Source organism: Chaetodon trifascialis, chromosome 10, assembly GCF_039877785.1.
Source record: "Chaetodon trifascialis isolate fChaTrf1 chromosome 10, fChaTrf1.hap1, whole genome shotgun sequence".
NCBI lineage: Eukaryota > Metazoa > Chordata > Actinopteri > Chaetodontiformes > Chaetodontidae > Chaetodon > Chaetodon trifascialis.
The window spans coordinates 9,971,454-9,989,523 of NC_092065.1; the positions used below are offsets into that span (position 1 = coordinate 9,971,454).

At 40.6% G+C, this 18,070-nt stretch overlaps 1 protein-coding gene across 4 annotated transcripts; it reads left to right on the plus strand.

Annotated features, from left to right (window-relative positions):
• The first annotated feature begins 800 nt into the window (after window positions 1-800).
• Window positions 801-17,384, plus strand: LOC139337963 (uncharacterized). Of its 4 annotated transcripts, none has more exons than XM_070972817.1 (27): window positions 801-1,180; window positions 1,950-2,001; window positions 2,110-2,127; window positions 2,214-2,285; window positions 3,162-3,254; window positions 3,658-3,786; window positions 6,028-6,108; window positions 7,296-7,385; window positions 7,551-7,643; window positions 7,746-7,823; window positions 7,984-8,076; window positions 8,150-8,233; window positions 9,332-9,424; window positions 9,515-9,598; window positions 13,965-14,057; window positions 14,145-14,204; window positions 14,558-14,626; window positions 14,718-14,831; window positions 14,913-15,005; window positions 15,108-15,188; window positions 15,435-15,524; window positions 15,693-15,785; window positions 15,878-15,943; window positions 16,214-16,282; window positions 16,385-16,510; window positions 16,599-16,749; window positions 16,866-17,367. In XM_070972817.1, exons 1-27 carry the CDS (start codon window positions 863-865, stop codon window positions 17,329-17,331), a joined length of 2,949 nt encoding a protein of 982 aa, XP_070828918.1. In that variant the 5' UTR covers window positions 801-862; the 3' UTR covers window positions 17,332-17,367. The 4 variants fall into 4 exon arrangements, with proteins under 4 accessions (XP_070828918.1, XP_070828916.1, XP_070828917.1 ...); XM_070972815.1 differs by having other exon boundaries at window positions 802-1,180; window positions 15,863-15,943; window positions 16,866-17,384; XM_070972816.1 differs by having other exon boundaries at window positions 802-1,180; window positions 14,919-15,005; window positions 15,863-15,943; window positions 16,866-17,384.
• The last annotated feature ends 686 nt before the right edge of the window (window positions 17,385-18,070 follow it).

Here is an 18,070-nt window from a genome sequence, read left to right on the forward strand (position 1 = left end):
GTGCTGCACCACGTAGAAAGAAATGATGGTGGATGTGAAGTTAGAAAGGGAAAACAGTCAGTGCAGAGGTTGTGCGCTTACAATGAGCTGTCCCTCAAGCTGAGCACCTATGAATAGCTGGCATGCTGTTGATCAAGATGTTGGCTTCACATTTAGGGGTTTGGGTGGGGGTTTTTATCCCAAGTTGGCTGAAAAACTTGCTTTTCTCACTGTAGCAGAGACAAAAAGAACAGATCAATAGGACTTTTCTGGAAAATGGGGGAACTTTAATGACACCTGTGCACCAACACAAGTGGAGACATAACATGTCACCATTATTCTCTATTTGGAAATGCATAATGCAATAAATGAAAAACATGAAAACACATTTATTAATAGGACAGTTTAGCACACACACACAAACATCCACACACCCACAGCCTTTTACCGAAAGCTCTCTGAAAGCTCTTTTGTGGATCCAGAGAATGTTCCCCTTGTTCCCAACTTATTTATTCCACTTCCATGTAACTTTGTGTAGGACGGACTGGGGACAATATTGAGAGAAAGAGCACCAGAATGATGAGAAGGAATACTGTCTGCACGATGTGTCATCCTGGAAATATGGCAATTAGCCTCTAAATCAAGTAAAGCCTATTAGATTTTAACTGTTTCCCAGATGCTTGTTGTTGCGCAATGCATCACGTGGTTCCCCCTGCACTTACAGACAGATTTTGACATGTTTATTCCTCTACAGCAGCTTGCAGCGTACTTCCCCTCTGACGTCTCATCTGCTGGCAGGTGTTCAGATATGTGCTGCATGTGCTTGTGAATTTCAGAGCCTGGATCACTTCTGCAGTGGAAGACCAGGAAGCAGGGCACAGACATGAAGGAGAGGAGTGGAGTTTTCCTCGCGTGGAAAGTGCTGCTGGTGGGCACGTGTGCGCTGCTGCTCCTTGGCTCGGCGCCTCTGGTGTTCCTGCTGGTTCGGCAGAGAGAGCTGACGGATGAGCTGCTCAGGTTGGACGGCCAGGTGCAGGAGCTGTCACAGAGCTGCAGGCTGCAGGCGGGGATCCTGCCCGCGGATCCTGCAGAGGCCGGACAGCTGAAGAAGCTCCACCGCAGCAGAAGAGACCAGGAGCAACAGACACAAAGCCAAGACGAGAAGGACATGCTGATGATGATGACATACTCCATGGTTCCTGTAAGACGCCAGAATGCTTGACTCTTTTTATTTGTCAACACTACAGACTGTTTACTGCAGTTCTGTTTGAAAAATTATATATTAAAAGAGAGATTTATGGATTTCTCATTAAGTTATTATGAGTGGCAACAGGGGAGCGATCAACAACTCTTTGCTGTCATCTTTAATAGAAACATTTCCTCTCTTTTCCCTTCTGGGATAAGAAGCATGTCTTTGTAATGCAAGGAATCCAAGAGTCTGCTGCAGAGCTTAAGGAGAAGTCTGGTTTTCCACCGGATCTTTCCAGATAAACACTTTGAGCAGCCTGACTGTTGCCTGCTCCTCCCTCAACTGTAATCACATCCGCTGGGAGCTGGCATTTCTTCAGAGGACGCTACTGTGGTAGCTGACAGAGAGAGCAACACATTTACCAGTGATACACATGTATTTTACCAAAATGACGTCAAGTTTTATTATTGAAAAGCAGCAAATGTTCACATTTAAGAAGGTAGAATCAGTGAATTTCTGCCTTAAAAATTATATTAACAATTTAATATTGTGCCAACTGTGTGAGATTCACCTCATCTTCTCAGCTCTAAAAATGGGATTGTTGTTGTAATCTTCTCTAAAACCCTGCGAGGAAATGGGCACAGTTGTATTTGATAAGATGTCTCAAAAGAAGAGCAAAGGTGTGTTTGTGTAACTTTAGAAAGCTTCCAGATGTTCCAGGTGTGGTAACAATCAACAGTGACTCCACCTCCTGTGCTGTTTCTATTTTTCTTTATTTCAGGTCAAAGCCTTCATAGATCTGTGCAACAGCTCCAGAGGAATTTGTTTAACAGGTGCGCTTCATAAATACTCTCCACTCCAGCACTTTCGCTTTTATGGTTTCTGGTGCTTCCTCTGTATTTGATTTATGTACAAGATTGTGTATTTTCTTTTTTCCCCAGGCCCACCTGGACCACCAGGTAAAGAAAAGCACTTTGATTTAGTGGCATCAGTACTTAAACTAAGCCGAATCTGGTGCTGCAGTCACAGATCTTTTGCCTGTTAGGTTTGCCTGGAAGAGCTGGTTCACCAGGAGCAAAGGGTGCGCCGGGGCCGGAGGGGAGACGAGGAAAAAGAGGTGAGAGATCTGCTGTGTCTTAAAAATGTTAGGGCGCCGTGTAGAACATAAATAAAGCAGAATGTGATGATTTGCTCCTCTTTTTTGACATATACTCAATCGAAAACAGTACAAAGACAATATATTTAATGCTTGACCTCATCAACTTCAATAATTTTGTAAATATCTGCTTATTCTGAATTTGATGCAGCAACACGTTTAAAACAAGTGGGTACAGGAGCAAGAAAAGACTGGAAAAGTTGTGTGAAGGCTCTAAAAACACCTCGTTCACAAGCGAGGTTCACCACTTCGTGAACACATGATTGTATGAAGGATGTTACTACATTAACAGTTTGTAAAAGCTTTGCTGGTAAACACAGTTCATTTGCAAATGACTGCATCCTGTTTTATTTAGGATTTACACAGCGTCCCAGCTTCTCTGAAATCAGGCTGGTTTTTATCCCTTCCGGTAAACAGAGATGAAGCGTGCAGCAGATCAGACAAACTCAGAGACAGAAGTCAGTCACAAGTTTCAAACAGTCTTCCATTGTTCAGCTGAGGTTACATAACATGAGAATCCCACTCACTGTCTGCAAGAGGCTTTGTCTATCGCTGCCACTTTAGAAATGCATGAGGGGCTGGTTTAGTCAGAAAATGTTTGCTGGACTTTTCACACATGAATCAAGCCTTCACTCGTTCACTGGAACACTTCAGCGACTCTGGACGGCGTCACAGACGAGCTCGGCTGCATTTCAGACGAAGAGAAAAGAGTTTGAAATGACTGTCAGTTCATCTGCTGACAGCTTCACCGTCCTACAATCAACACACAGCTTTTAGTTTGGACTTCCATTTTCAGCTCTGTGGTTTAAACTAATGACCACCCCTGTTGCTGACTAGGGCCCCCTGGTGAAAAAGGAGAACCAGGACCTAAAGGAGACCCCGGGCCGCCCCGACTGAAAGGTGAAACCTACAATGACATTCTGACTGAGGGTGAGACATGGCAGCATCTTTAAACCTGATATGAATCCTCTGATTAACATCTCACAAAGCCTGTGTCCAAACTTTAGTCAAGATTACATCTAAAAAGCTGGTTTTACAAATATCTATTCCATTTTCTGGGTTTCTTTATATATTTTCAGGACAGACATGAGTTTTCTGGTGAGATTCTGAGAACAGCAAGATGTTTTGTTCAATACTTCATCCTGTTGTGGGATCCAATAATCAAACTGAACCACAATCTTAAATTGTTAAATTTAACAGATTCCCAGCACTGCTTGGGTCACAGTCACAGTACAATGTTGAAAAATATCAAGAAGTCACATTAGTGCTTTCTTGTTTCTTTATTGTTGCTGTTGTTGAGTCTATGTCACTGACCAGCAGGATTGTTTATTAGGTCCTCCTGGTCCAAGGGGTCCACCAGGCCCACCTGGCCCGCCTGGTCCACCATGTCCTGCTTGGTATTGTAATCAAATGAGAAACAAGACCATCAGAGATCACATCCATCGAACCAACGTGCTGATGGGTGAGAACGTCTCTACAGAACCATCTACAGTCATTTTCACCATGACGTGTTGATCAGAAAAAATCAGAAGAGAAAGCTTTATTGTACAATTTTACACATACGAGGAATTTTCTTTGGTGAGGTTGGTGCATGACACAGAAGAAGCTATTAAAAAAGTAAAAAATATAACAATAAGTAAAAAAATATAACAATATAAATATATATATACACAGGTCTGTTTGTTTTTTTTTTTTTCAGAAGCACAGTCTGTTTTTCAAAAGGAAGACCAAGCAGAGCATTAATGTAACGCGTAGGGTTATGGCAATGTCAATGCAGCCTCCTGCCAGAGGGGAGTGTCTCAAAGAGTTTGTGTCCAGGGTGGGACACAAACTCTTCTTCCTGCACGCCTCAGGGTCCTGGAGGCGTACAGGTCCTGGAGAGAAGGGAGATTGCAGCCGATCACCTTCTCTGCAGGCCGAATGACACGCTGCAGTCTGCCCTTGTCCTTGGCAGTGGCAGCAGTATACCAGATGGTGATGGAGGAGCTGAGGATGGACTCGATGATGGCTGTGTAGAAGTGCACCATCACTGTCTTTGGCAGATTGAATTTCTTCAGCTGCCGTAGGAAGTACATCCTCTGCTGTGCTTTCTTGATGAGCGAGCTGATGTTCGGCTCCCACTTGAGGTCCTGGGAGATGATAGTTCCCAGGAAGCAGAAAGACTCCACAGTGTCAATAGTGGAGTCACAGAGGGTGATGGAGGCAAGTGAGGCTGAGTTTTTCCTGAAGTCCACAACCATCTCCACTGTCTTTAGAGCATTGAGCTCTAGGTTGTTCTGGTTGCACCAGGTCACCAGATGGTCAACCTCTCACCTGAAGGCGGACTCGTCGCCATCAGAGATGAGTCTGACGAGGGTGGTGTCGTCTGCAAACTTCAGGAGCTTGACGGACTGGTGACTGGAGGTGCAGCTGTTCGTGTACAGGGAGAAGAGCAGAGGAGAAAGAACACAGCCCTGAGGGGATCCGGTGCTGATGGTCTTTGCATCGCAGACGTGTTTCCCCAGCTTCACACAATGGTTCCTGTCAGACAGGAAGTCTGTAATCCACCTGCAGGTGGAGTCAGGCACGCTCAGCTGGGAGAGCTTCTCCTGAAGCTGAAATCCACAAACAGGATCCTAGCGTAGGTTCCTGCGGAGTCCAGGTGCTGGAGGGTGAAGTGGAGGGCCAAGTTGACTGCGTCGTCTACAGATCTGTTGGCTCTGTAGGCAAACTGCAGGGGGTCCAGGAGAGGATCGGTGATGTCTTTGAGGTGAGAGAGCACAAGGTGGGCATTGGTGAAGGTGACTGGAGCTGGAGCTGTTGGGAGGTGTCGTGGGGGATGGTTGCTGGACTGTCCCTTTGTCTTTCAAAGCGGCAGTAGAACTCGTTCAGGTCGTTGGCTAGGCATCGATCGTTGATGGAGTGGGGGGTTTTAGGCTTGTGGTCGGTGATCTGCCTGAGCCCCTTTCAGTCAGACACAGAGTCGTTAGCTGAGAGGTGGTGTTGGAGCTTCTCAGAGTGCAGTCGTTTAGTCTCTTTCACTGCCTTGCTAAACTTGTCCTTCGCCTCTTCCTTTGCCAACATTAGCTGTCTGAGTTTGGCTGTGAACCAGGGTTTGTAGTATCTCACCCTGGTGCGTGATGGAACACAGCAGTCCTCACAGAAGCTGACGTAGGACGTCACAGCCTCCGTGTACTCCTCCAGACTGTTGGTAGCAGTCCTGAACACATCCCAGTCAGTAGAGTCCAAACACGCCTGGAGATCCTCCACATGTTGTGTGACGTGTTTTTGAGTTAGCTGTTTAATTCTCCCCTCTGTAACTTTTATTCCCCAGCATGAAGATGTAAATGCTTTTTCAGAGGCATCTCCTCGTGGCCAGGAGTTCTGGTTCAGAAATCTTTATTTGTTTATTGCCTCAAAGTCATATTGAAATCAGCCTATACAATATCCACCATGTGTTGGCTCAGGATGGGAGGACAACTCCCCAAGTAAACCCCCAAAATCCCCCTCCAAAGATACAGAAACGACCTCAATGGCAGCTCTGGCCCAAATCACATCGACCACAAAACCACAAAGTCCTGCCACCTTTCTAAAGTTATCGCTGTTGATGTCGTCACAGTCGACTCTTCATTTAAGAATCTCTCCTTATGATTCATAGATGAAGATTTAAAGTAAAAACAATCACAAAAGTTAACCTTCAGATTTTCCTCATGTTCATATTTAGATTCATCTCCTGTTCTGACCAGTGAGGCCTTCAATGACACCGACACCGAAAACGTCAGCAGCTCCACAACAAGCAGGACTGGTGGGAAGTTTTTTACAGCATTTTTACAAGTTAATGGTTTAGACTATAGACTGTCTGTGACTTACAGCTTCAAGCTGCTCTTTAATTTTATCTAATTTATATGATGATGAATAACTAGTGCTGGAATTTAACTAAGTACATTAGAGTATTTTGTTTCATGCTGATTTATACTTTTACTTCATGACAGTTATTTGACAGCTTTACTTACTAGTCACTTTAGAAATTAAGATTTTTGTGCTAATGAAATATCATGGTTTGCTATGAATTATACCACTCAACAGAATATACAAGTAAAGCAGATATTATTATCAATAATAGTAATTTTTCATGCAAAAACATTTCATTGTTCCAGCTTCATAAATGTGATTGAAGATTTGCTGTTTTTAATTTTAAAAGTGTTCTAATTCTAATTGATTTGTAATAATTGTGAGGTCTGGAGAAAACAGACATTGTGAAGGTGTCACTTTAGGCTCTGGGTAATTATCAAATAGTCTTATCAAACAATCGACTGATGAAGAAAATGATGAGTAGATTAATCAGTAATGTAAATCATCAATAGTTGTAGGACAGCATAGTTAAACATCAACGGCAAGAGTGAAGTGTGTTGTGGAAATTCTCTGCTGCTGGTAAATAATGAGGTAGAGACGTCTGGTGGCCGGCAAGGTTTTTTTATTTTCTTTGCAAAGAAAAAGTCAATCATCACACGAGCGGTGGAATGAAGAAAGACCCCAAGCATGGAGAGAGCTAAACATTTATACCTGAGGAATACTCCCTACACAAAGGTGTGTTTTTGCACCTTTTGGTCGGCTATAGGTATCGGTGCCGGCTCCCAGCAGTGTTTCGCACCGGAGACATCCTGCACAGTTTTGTATGTAGGCGTTAAGAGGTCTAAACATCACAATTTCAAACACAAAAGGACCTGATATCCTGGTGAGGAAATGGGAGGTGGGGTGTCTCAAGTAGATGAAGTACAAGGAACTGAAATTGCCATTACAAGTGCTGCTTACACGTCAATGCAAGACTAATAATAATCTAATGATATATGATCAGTAACAGTACTTTTGTTTTTAATACTCAAACTACATTTTCCTGATTATACTAACATACTTTATACTTTATTCACTCTACTTGTGAATAATTCATGATGCATGTACCAACTCCTCTGTTTTAAATCTTTATTTCCACAGAATCACTGTCACCACGTCCAGCCAATGATAGCACAGATGTGTTGAATTTTACTGACTCTAAAAAACTTCTACAAGCAAGTGTAGAGTCTGGTAAGCAGCTGTTTTGAGTGATAGGAAGAGTCATTGTCAAACCAATTTGATCATATACAACACATGTTTAATCCTTTACTTGTATAAAAAAACATGTTCAATCCAGTACTTATATATATATAAAAGGACATGTTTAATCCAGTACTTTTTCCTGTTCTTTTCCAGAGTCATTATCCCTTCACCCAGCGTTCAGCCATGACACCATGAATGACACCAAGACAGGGAATGTTACAGAGGCGCCAAATAAATTACTGCCAGGTGTTAACTGTGTTTACAGTTATATGTCTGCAAATAAAGGTGCTGCCCTGAAACACCATTAGTGTGTGTAAATGTTCCATAATGTCTCCTGTGATTCTTCAGACCTGATTCTTCCAGACCTCATTGAAGACGGTGACACCTTCAGTGACAGAGAGAACTTTACTATTACTATGGAAAATGGTAAGAAACTGTCTTGTAAACACTGTGTGTGGTATCAGTTTTCGTTTCAGAACAATCGTCTACCATATTAATATTATCTTAGAATGAGACTGTATGACCACATGCTGCCTGTTTCAGTTTATTGATAGAAGTTATCCACATTCTGTCTTATTTTCTGCAGAGTTGGTGTCTCCTCGTCCAGACTACAGACACAACCTGTGGCTTGAAACCAGCAGAGAGAGTGTGACAGAAGCACCAGTTAACTCATTAACAGGTGGGAGACGCTGGGACTGGGTCATAAAATGTTTGTACACAGATTTGATCTAAATCTCACCTTTCTTTCACAGTGTCACCAACACCACATCCAGCTCATGAAGCCAGAGGTGTTTTTAATGTTACCGAGAAACTTCAAGACACAGATAAGCAATCTGGTAAGAAACAGTTTCTGGTAAGAAAAGTTTCAGTACCACTTGTAATCCCATAGGCTTTCTTAATGTTAGAAAGGAATGGAAAAATATGACCTGCTTTAACTCATGAAGTGAGTCAGGTTATTAGCAGGTATGTGGTAACTCATAAAGTGAGTGAATACCCAACAAAATGAAGGCTATAACATATGTTTGCAGAAGATTTGTCTTTGGCATGTTATGTTTTTTTTTCTTTGTAATTTAAAATCAAAAGTGCATTAAATAGGACAAGGAAATTAAATGATGTTTATACATGTAATCACAGTAAAAGTTTACGGAGAAGAGTTTCATACTGGAAGAAGCATTGAAATCCTTTACTTAAAAATGCAACTGTGTAAAAATACAAGTAAAAGTCCTGCATTCACAGTCATTCACCCTCTAATTTTTTATTTTTTTTTTAATGCAAAAGTTTGACAATATGAAGAGGTATTGAAATGAAATGAAGAGAGGAAATGTATCGCCATATGTATATTTATATTTGAAACGTAACCAGTAACTATAGCTACCAAATAAATGTGGTGACATGTAGTAAAAAGTATATGTCCCCCTTAGTAAAAGTAAAAGTTAACGGAGAAGAGTTTCATACTGGAAGAAGCATTGAAATCCTTTACTTAAAAATGCAACTGTGTAAAAATACAAGTAAAAGTCCTGCATTCACAGTCATCCGCAGGTCAAAATACAGACGTTTTGTCAGCTAAATGTACATAAATGATCCAAAATACTATATGAAAAGTCCAGAGGAGATATACATCCATATGTGTAATACATTTTTTTATATAAACACAAAAAAATACCCAGAAACTGTAGCTGTGAAATAAAAGTAAAATACGTCCCTCTCTAATAGTCGATTAGAAACTAATATACCTCAAAACCTTGCTTTTAAGTACAGTACTTGAGTACATGTACTCAGTTACTTTCCACCTCTGGAAGCTCTACAAAAATGCAACTTTCCACTGTTTGTAATGGAAGGTTTTGTCATGTTCTGCTGAATGCAGGCAGTGTAGACAAAGCTGTATTTTGATTATATGAAAGAACATGTTAAAACTCCTGCCTTTTATTTTCTAGAGTCGGCATCATTTCATCAAGACTTCAGCCATGATGCCCTGAATGACTCCAGCACAGAGAATGTTACAGACAGACCAGTTCACTCATTAACGGGTGGGAGATGCTGGGACTCGTTTGGGGAAAGTTTGATTTTGATGTTCATACTGTTACTCATCTTTTTAAACGTCACCTTTCTTTCCACAGTGTCACCAACACCACATCCAGCTCATGAAGCCAGAGATGTTTTTAATGTTAGTGAGAAACTTCAAGACACAGATAAGCAATCTGGTAAGAAAAGTTTCAGTACCATTTTAAATCCCACAGGCTTTCTTTATACTAGAAATGAATATAAAAATATGACTTGTTTCAACCCATAAAGAAAGTATACATAAATATTTATACTATCTGTATATGTGATGCATCAGTGTGTAAGCAGCATTTTACTTGTGGAGCCAGTTTTAACTCCTTCATATGGGGGCGTGAAGGAAAAAAAAACAAGTTCTGATACACAAATCTCTTTCCATGTCTTTGGACTCCCTCTAATTTTTTTTTTAATGCAAGTTTGACAATATGAAGAGTTATTGAAATGAAATGAAGAGAGGAAATGTATCACCATATGTATATTTATATTTGAGAAGTAACCAGTAACTATAGCTGCCAAATAAATGTGGTGACATGTAGCAAAAAGTATATGTCCCCCTTAAATGTAGTATACAAGTACCTCAAAATGGTATTTAAGTACAGTACTTGAGTAAAGAAATCAAGACGAAAATCAGAAATCAGAAAAAGTTTTATTGCCGAGTACGATTTTACACATACGAGGAATTTGTTTTGGTGAAGTTGCACTGTTTCCTGTCAGACAGGAAGTCTGTAATCCACCTGCAGGTGGAGTCAGGCAGCTGGGAGAGCTTCTCCTGAGTTGAGTCATTGACTGGTGTTGGAGCTTCTCAGAATGCAGTTGTTTAGTCTCTTTCACTGCCTTGCTAAACTTGTCCTTCGCCTCTTTGAATCTGTCTTTGTCCCCACTCCTGAAGGCCTCTTCCTTTGCCAACATTAGCTGTCTGAATTTGGCTGTGAACCAGGGTTTGTAGTATCTCACCCTGGTGCGTGATGGAACACAGCAGTCCTCACAGAAGCTGACGTAGGACGTCACAGCCTCCGTGTACTCATCCAGACTGTTGGTAGCAGTCCTGAACACATCCCAGTCAGTAGAGTCCAAACACGCCTGGAAATATTCCACAGCTTCTCTGGTCCACTTCCTTGATGTCCTCACTTCGGGTTCACAGAGTTTTCGCTTGTACGCAGGAATCAGGTGGACCATGACGTGGTCAGAGTGGGCCAGTGCAGGGCGGGTGACGGCGTGATAAGCATTCCCGACTGTGGTGTAGCAGTGATGCACAATATTCTCCTCTCTGGTAGGGCATTCAATAAACTGTCTGTATTTGGGGAGTTCGTGAGTGAGGTTACCTTTGTTAAAGTCACCAAGGACAATAACTTAAGAGCCCGGATTGGTCCGCTCCACACACAGTATCTGGTTGGCGAGCATGCGCTGTGCGTCCTGCACGTTGGACAGCGGCGGGATGTAAACACCGACCAGAATGAATGAAGCAAACTCACCGGGTGAATAAAAAGGCCTACAGTTAATGATAAAAAATTCCAGGTCGGGAGAACAGTGCTGCTGGATCACCGTCACGTTGTTGCACCAACCACTGTTGATGTAGAAACAGATTCCTCCCCCTTCAGTTTTGCCGGAAAGTTCCGCGTCTCTGTCCGCGCGGAACAGTTGGAAGCCTGCCAGCTGCAGCGCAGAGTCCGGTATTAATCCACACAGCCACGTTTCCATGAAGCACAAAACCGCAGATGAAGAAAAGTCTCTTTTTTTACGCAACAGCAGTTGCAATTCTTCCATTTTGTTGGGCAGTGAACGCACGTTAGAGAGAAATATTCCCGGCAACGCTATGCGTAGTCCGCGCTGGCGAAGACGCACGAGCGCACCGGCCCGTTTTCCTCTCGCCCGGCGTTTCGCTGCGTGAGCAAAGGTGAGCGCACCTTTGACCAGGATGTCCGAAATTTCCAATGTTGGGACCAGAAAATTAGGAAATAAATCCACTGGTGTTGCTGCCCTGATGTTCATGAGCTCTTCTCTGGTGAAAGACCTCCGGGTACCGTATGCAGCCGTCCGCGGCGCCATCCTTGATCAAGCACCCTTTCCACTTCTTTCCACTAGTGATGGGTCGTATCGTGCGGACGCTTCGGGGCGTGTGTCGAGAAATCCCGGAAGTGTTTAGTGAAGCCCGTATCGATGCTTTTTGTAGTTTAGGGCGAAGCCTCGCTGGTTCAGGATTGGTTCGAGTATCGGCGCGATTTATATACCACAATGGATCCTCTCACACTTCGTGGGTTAGTGTTGGCGATTTGTTGGTTTGTGTGTGACATAGTTGCATTTTGTGAGTTTTCCGCCGTTTGGGAATATTTTTGATCTGATGTCTCCCAATAAATTAAGGACACTTTCAGTAACATTATTACACTTGTTTTGTGTTTGTTATGCAATGTACTATGTTTTTCCACTGTCCTTTCTTTTAATCCAAGGTGAAGTGTTTGTTGTGTACAAAAGAATTGGGGTACAACAACACCTCATCCATACATACATTTTGGTGCTTTGCTTGAAAATAATGAGGGGAATGTGGCATATTTTGTTCCTTAACCTTCCTTAACCCCCAGAAACCCAAACATAGAAAAAAAATGCATATATATATATTTTTTTACTTTTAGATGTTATTCCAGGAGGCATATGATGCAGAAATCAGTGTTTTTGGGCCTGTTCATGTTCAGCATCTCTTTCTTTGAGATATTCAAGGCTTTGCAGTCCCGTTTGTACAGAAGCCAAGAATTGATCACAGCTAGGACAATGGTGTGCCAGAAGATGTAAATGTACCAGCGACAGGACTTCAGTGGAAACTTATGTTTTGCTGCAAATGAGTCCAACAAATCCACTCCCCCCATGAATTTGTTATAGGCAGCCACGATGTAAGGCCTCTCAACTTCAACAAATCTGTTGGCGGTTTTGTCCCAGAAGGAAGGTGGTCGTTGGGTATCTTGTTTTCCTTTTCCACTTTACAGATATCTCCACACTCTTCTTCATCACTTGAATCGGAGTCCTCAGAGGACATTTCCACTTCACTGTCCCCATTCTGGATGGCCTTGATAACATCCTGCACACCGTACATGATGCAGCCCTTCCTGGTTTCAGGCATTCTGAAATTTAAAACAACTGATTGTTGTTGTCCAGGCTAAATAATCATCATCATCATTATCACCTTATTATCATTCAACAGGCAGCTGTTTGGGCAACCAAGCAGAGCCCAGGAAAAACAGGACCAGTACTATAGTATTTTTCAAATTGTGCTACAGAATTCTTTCTATCCTAAAATCCTTACTTAATCTCATTGGAATGTATAATTTAATTGCTAATGTAATGCAATAAATTGAATTTAATCTAAAATCGAAATTGTAAAATAGGTTAGAATTGTTACAACATTGAAAACTGCTAAAAAAAAAAATGGTGCGGATGAAACTTTTGGTATCACTATTACCCACTGTTGTAAATTTACAACATAGACATAACAAATTTACAACATAGACATAACAAATTTACAACATAGACATAACATGCTCAAAATCTCACAATGTCACTCCAAGCCAGGTTCCCAGGTCATATGACTTCATGGCCAGATAAACGGGGCTAATTATACATTCTACCATCCACTAGCATTGAAGAACTGAACAATAGGGCCTATTAGTAATGTAAATATGGTTTTAAAAAGAAAAAAAGGGGAAGGTTTATTTTTGCAGACTTGAAATGTGATGTTGTAAAATTACAATAGTGGGTCTCTGGGAGTTAAGTTGCACAATCAAATTCACTGCCCTCTTCATGTTCACAAGCACGTCCACCGCCCCTTATCTGGTTAAAATACTCCAACAATTTGAAAACAATTGTTCGCCTGTCATTATGAGTTATTCAAATGCTGACAAAATTATTTACTGACAAACATTTGACAAGTAATATTAGATTCCATTGTATTGTCATGTTAGATACCCATAATACACTAAACAATCCAACAACAATCAAAATTTTATTTATATAAATGAATACATGAACGATACCTGAAATGCATTTATTAAAATGAATTGATTTATTTCATTTGGCAGTCATTCCCATGGCTGCACTGTTGCAGGACAGTCTTGAGTGTATTGGAAATTGATAAAATTACAATTACCTATAATTTATAGGTTCCGCTCTGAAGCGTCGGCATGGTATGACCCATCACCACCAATGATATATCTGGCTGTTTAACAGTCTTTGACCAGCAGTAGGGTTTGTGTGCACATGAAGCCTCAAGAAATGAACCTTTTTGTGAACCATGTGGCTGGAAGGCTTCAAAGCTTCAAGAAGCTTCATCTCGCCATCACTACTTTCCACTACTGGAAACAATAATCGTCTAAAAGAAAAATGTACTTTCCTCTGTTTGCAGCTTCTCTCCTGGAAAGTTATTCAGATCAGCTGCTGTAGAGTTCTGCTCAATGGAGGCTGTACAGAATAAACTTAATTTTGACTGAATGAAACATGTTAAACACAGTGCCTTTTATTTTGTAGAGTTGGTATCATCTCATAAAGACTTCAGCCACGATGCCCTGAATGACTCAAACACGGACAGCGTTACAGACGGACCAGTTCACTCATTAACAGGTGGGAGATACCATGTTTTGAATTATGAGTAAAGTGAGTGACCACTACTTTAAAGCATTAGATATAATGTTTAATTTCTCTCTGCAGAACAACACAATGATACCTTCAATAACAGTGGAATCATCATGGATGCACACATGAAAAGTGGTGAGAAACTTATTTTTCCCTTAACTCAAAACTCAGTCATCACCCTCAATATGCTGATTTAAAGATTTCATTTATTCTAAGGGTCAGTGAAATGGATTAGCAGTGGTATGATTTATTGTATGAGTATTTCTTAGCACTTGTATTGGCTACAAACAATAAATGTTCAGTAACTTTCATGCACTGTATCTTAAAACAGGAATTAGACTATGATTACAGTTTGGTGCAGTTTAAGTGAATATTGAAGGTTTTATAATAGCTTTGGACTGCAATATATCTACTAAAAGTATTATATTTATTACATTTTTTATGAGGACAAAATGTGAATTTGTCTTTTTTTGTCACTTTTTCTTTAGACTCTTCGTTTTCACCTCAGAACGACAACAAAGTCAATTTGACTAGCAAAGACAGATGGACACAAACTGGTAATTAATGATCTGAGTTAATGATTTTTATGATGAGATGTTCAGTTTTGATCAGATTTAACATCTGTATCATATGTCATTTTATTTCCAGAGTCATCAACACCACATTCAGCTGATTATAGCAGAAATCTATTGAATGTTACCGACTCTAAGACACTTTTAGACACGAGTGTGGAGTCTAACAAGCAACTGTTGGAAGACACTGGTAGGAGAACATTATTGTCAGACCTCAATTCTATCATATAAATAACATGTTTAACCACAAGCTTTTTTCTTTTTTTTCTAGAGTTAGTCTCAGTTCACCCAGAGTTCAGCCATGACACCTTGAATGATACCAAGACAGGGAATGTTACAGAGGCACCAATTAAAGTACTAACGGGTATTAACTGTGTTTTGAATTATACATAAAAGTCTCTTCTGTCCTAATTAAAGGACCATTAGTGTGTGTAAATGTTGGATAATGTCTCCTTTCATTCTACAGTCCTACTTTCTCCAGACCAGATTCAAACCAGCGATACCTTCAGTGGCAGCGGAAACATTAATGATACACCCATGAAAAGTGGTAAAATACAATATAATACACTATATATAACATATTTGGTATCAACATTGACCAGTTCACATGAGTAGCGTGAGCAGCGGTTAGCAGTTACCCTGCTGATGTGCTGTCCCCTATTTGTTTGGAGTGACCTGTGCAGGTGGCCAGTTCGTAGACATCAGACCTTTAAGTTAAGGCACAAATATAAAATCTAGTTATCTAGTTATGAAGATGACAATAAATATTCAGATTCTGGTTTGTTTCCCACAGAGGTAGTGTCACCTCATGCAGGCAGACCTGACTCATGGATTGAAACCAGTACAAAGGATGTTACAGAGGCACCACTTCACTTATTTACAGGTAGGAGATACTGAGATTTAATCATTACGATTTAAGATTTAGTATTCATACTTTTAGTAACTTTCTTTCAGTATTGACCAGTTCATTTAGTTAACAACAACATGAATGTATTATCAGCCTGGAATGAGACTGTGCTTTATGAAAACCAAATACCTTTTTATTTTCTAGAGCCAATATCCTCTCATCAAGACAGCAGCCATGACACCTTGACCACTACCAAAGGAGAAAATGCTACAGATGCACCACTTACATCATTAACAGGTAGGCTTTATACAGCCTAAAAGCACATACTTTTGTCCATATGTATTTTTCTGTTTATGTTTCCTTTCATTTTCCAGCCTCGCTCTCTGTAGACCAGACTCAAAAGAGAGACTCCTTCAATAACAGTGGAAACATTATTGATACACCCATGAAAAGTGGTAAGACGTCGCCTCGTGTACCATATTTGATTTAAGATTTGACTTATTCACAGATTTAGTTATTAAAATTTCTCTTTTCTCTCAAAGCCCATCCATCATCTTTAAAAACACTGATTTAAAGATTTATTTCACATTACAAGTGGATTGATTCAAAATCATCTGTGATCACCATTTGTTTTTTTCTTTTTGGCTACAAACAATAAAAATCCACTATTTATATTTAATTCTAAGAAAAAATAAGCCTTTTTGTTCCTCTTCCTTTTTGTTGAGACTCTTCATATCCACTCCAGACCAACAACAGGATCAACATGACAACCAGTGACAGATGGACAAGAGCTGGTTAGGATATTTTGTCTATCTATCCATCCATCTATCTTATTCTATTCTTATTCCATTCTATAACTTATTCACTTACTGAAGTATGTATCTTCCTTTGTTTAGAGTGTAATATAAAAGCTATTAAATGTTCAGAGAAGGCCACCAAAATGCAAAGCACATTTGGAGCCTGGATGTCCGATGCATCGCAGCTGGACGACGGCCGATACTGGCTGGCCGAGCACTTTTCAGGTGATTTTTACAGCAACCACAAGTCTGCCATACATCGTGGAGATTTGAGATTCACTTCAGATTCAACGCAGAAACATTTCTTCCCCAGGTCGACTTTTGGCGGAGCACAGGGACATTTCGACATTTCAGAATAAAAGCAACAAAACAATTGACGTCTTGAGGTTCTACCAGGGCTGTGGTCACGTCGTTTACAAGAAGTCACTGTACTTTCACAACGGAGGAACAAACAAACTTATTAAGTATGTGTTTGTGTGTTAAACCTTGACTAATCAACTTACCAACATTCTTTTTGTCTGTGTCATGTGACTTTTCACGTACTCACCTTCTTAACTTATCCATTATCAATATTTTACAGATTTGACCTGAACACCAAGAGAAGAACAAACACTCTGATCATGGCAAACAGCAGATATAACAACCTGGAGTATCTTTTCAGCAACTCCAAGACTTATTTCAAGTTTGCTGTGGATGAAAATGGACTGTGGGTCATTTTTGCAGCAGATACAGGTGACAGTACAATGGTTGCCAAGCTTAGTCCTGACACATTCTCTGTGGAGTCGGTCATTAACACTCACTACCCTACGACTAAAGCAGGAAATGCTTTCATTGTCTGTGGGGTGCTATATTTTACAGACGACAAAGACCGAAAAGTTACATATGCTTTTGATTTAAAGAATGAGAGTCCTCAGGATGCAAGTTTTGATTTAAGGCCAGCTAATGGCATCTTGGCTATGCTGTCATATTATCCCAACAAAAAGATTTTGTACATGTGGGACAACAGCAGTGTGAAAACCTGCAAGGTCAAACTCAAACTGACCTAAAAACAACCGCAAACCTTGTAAAAAGAGCAATTAAAGATTTTTTTTAAACTCTCAGTCGGTTTATGTGAATTTCTTGAAACAGCGACCTGATTTTAATGCAGGAGGAAGTTCAACATGCAATCGAAAAACAGCATCCTTCTTTGTAAGAGAGCCACTGTCTGGAAAAAAACCCAGGCTGGATTACCAACTGGGCAAAGTAGGCAACTGTGTTGGAGGTCCCAGACTCCCAGTGGCATCAAAAGCCCAGGTTCTACTGTCTATCAATTGTTTTATGGTAATTTGTTAGAGAATTTGAATAACATGAACTAGGTTCTGCATTTTTAGTTTACTGAATCTTGAGAGCCTGTCTTCATGGAAACTTGGAGGTGACACAATATAGAAATGCACCGACAGCAGGAGATGGTAGTGATCAGTAGGGACCCAACCTCTTATACTGTATCTTACGATGTATTCTCAAGCTAGAGCCTACACACCAGAACTGACACCTCTCTTTGGGGACAGAAAATTCCTTAAATTACTTTGAAACCAACATCGTGCTAGAACTGGTTTTTCCTCTCTGACTTGTGATTACATGGCTTTGTTTTTTTGGCCTTAAACTGCCAGGAAAAGTAAAAAAACAAAAAAACAAAGAAGGATTTGGCAAAGAAGATGTGTTTACTTTACTTTACTAATTACTATTGTTAAATTAAATACAACAGGTTATTGAGACTTCTCAGTTATTTGTCATGATATCTCTGTT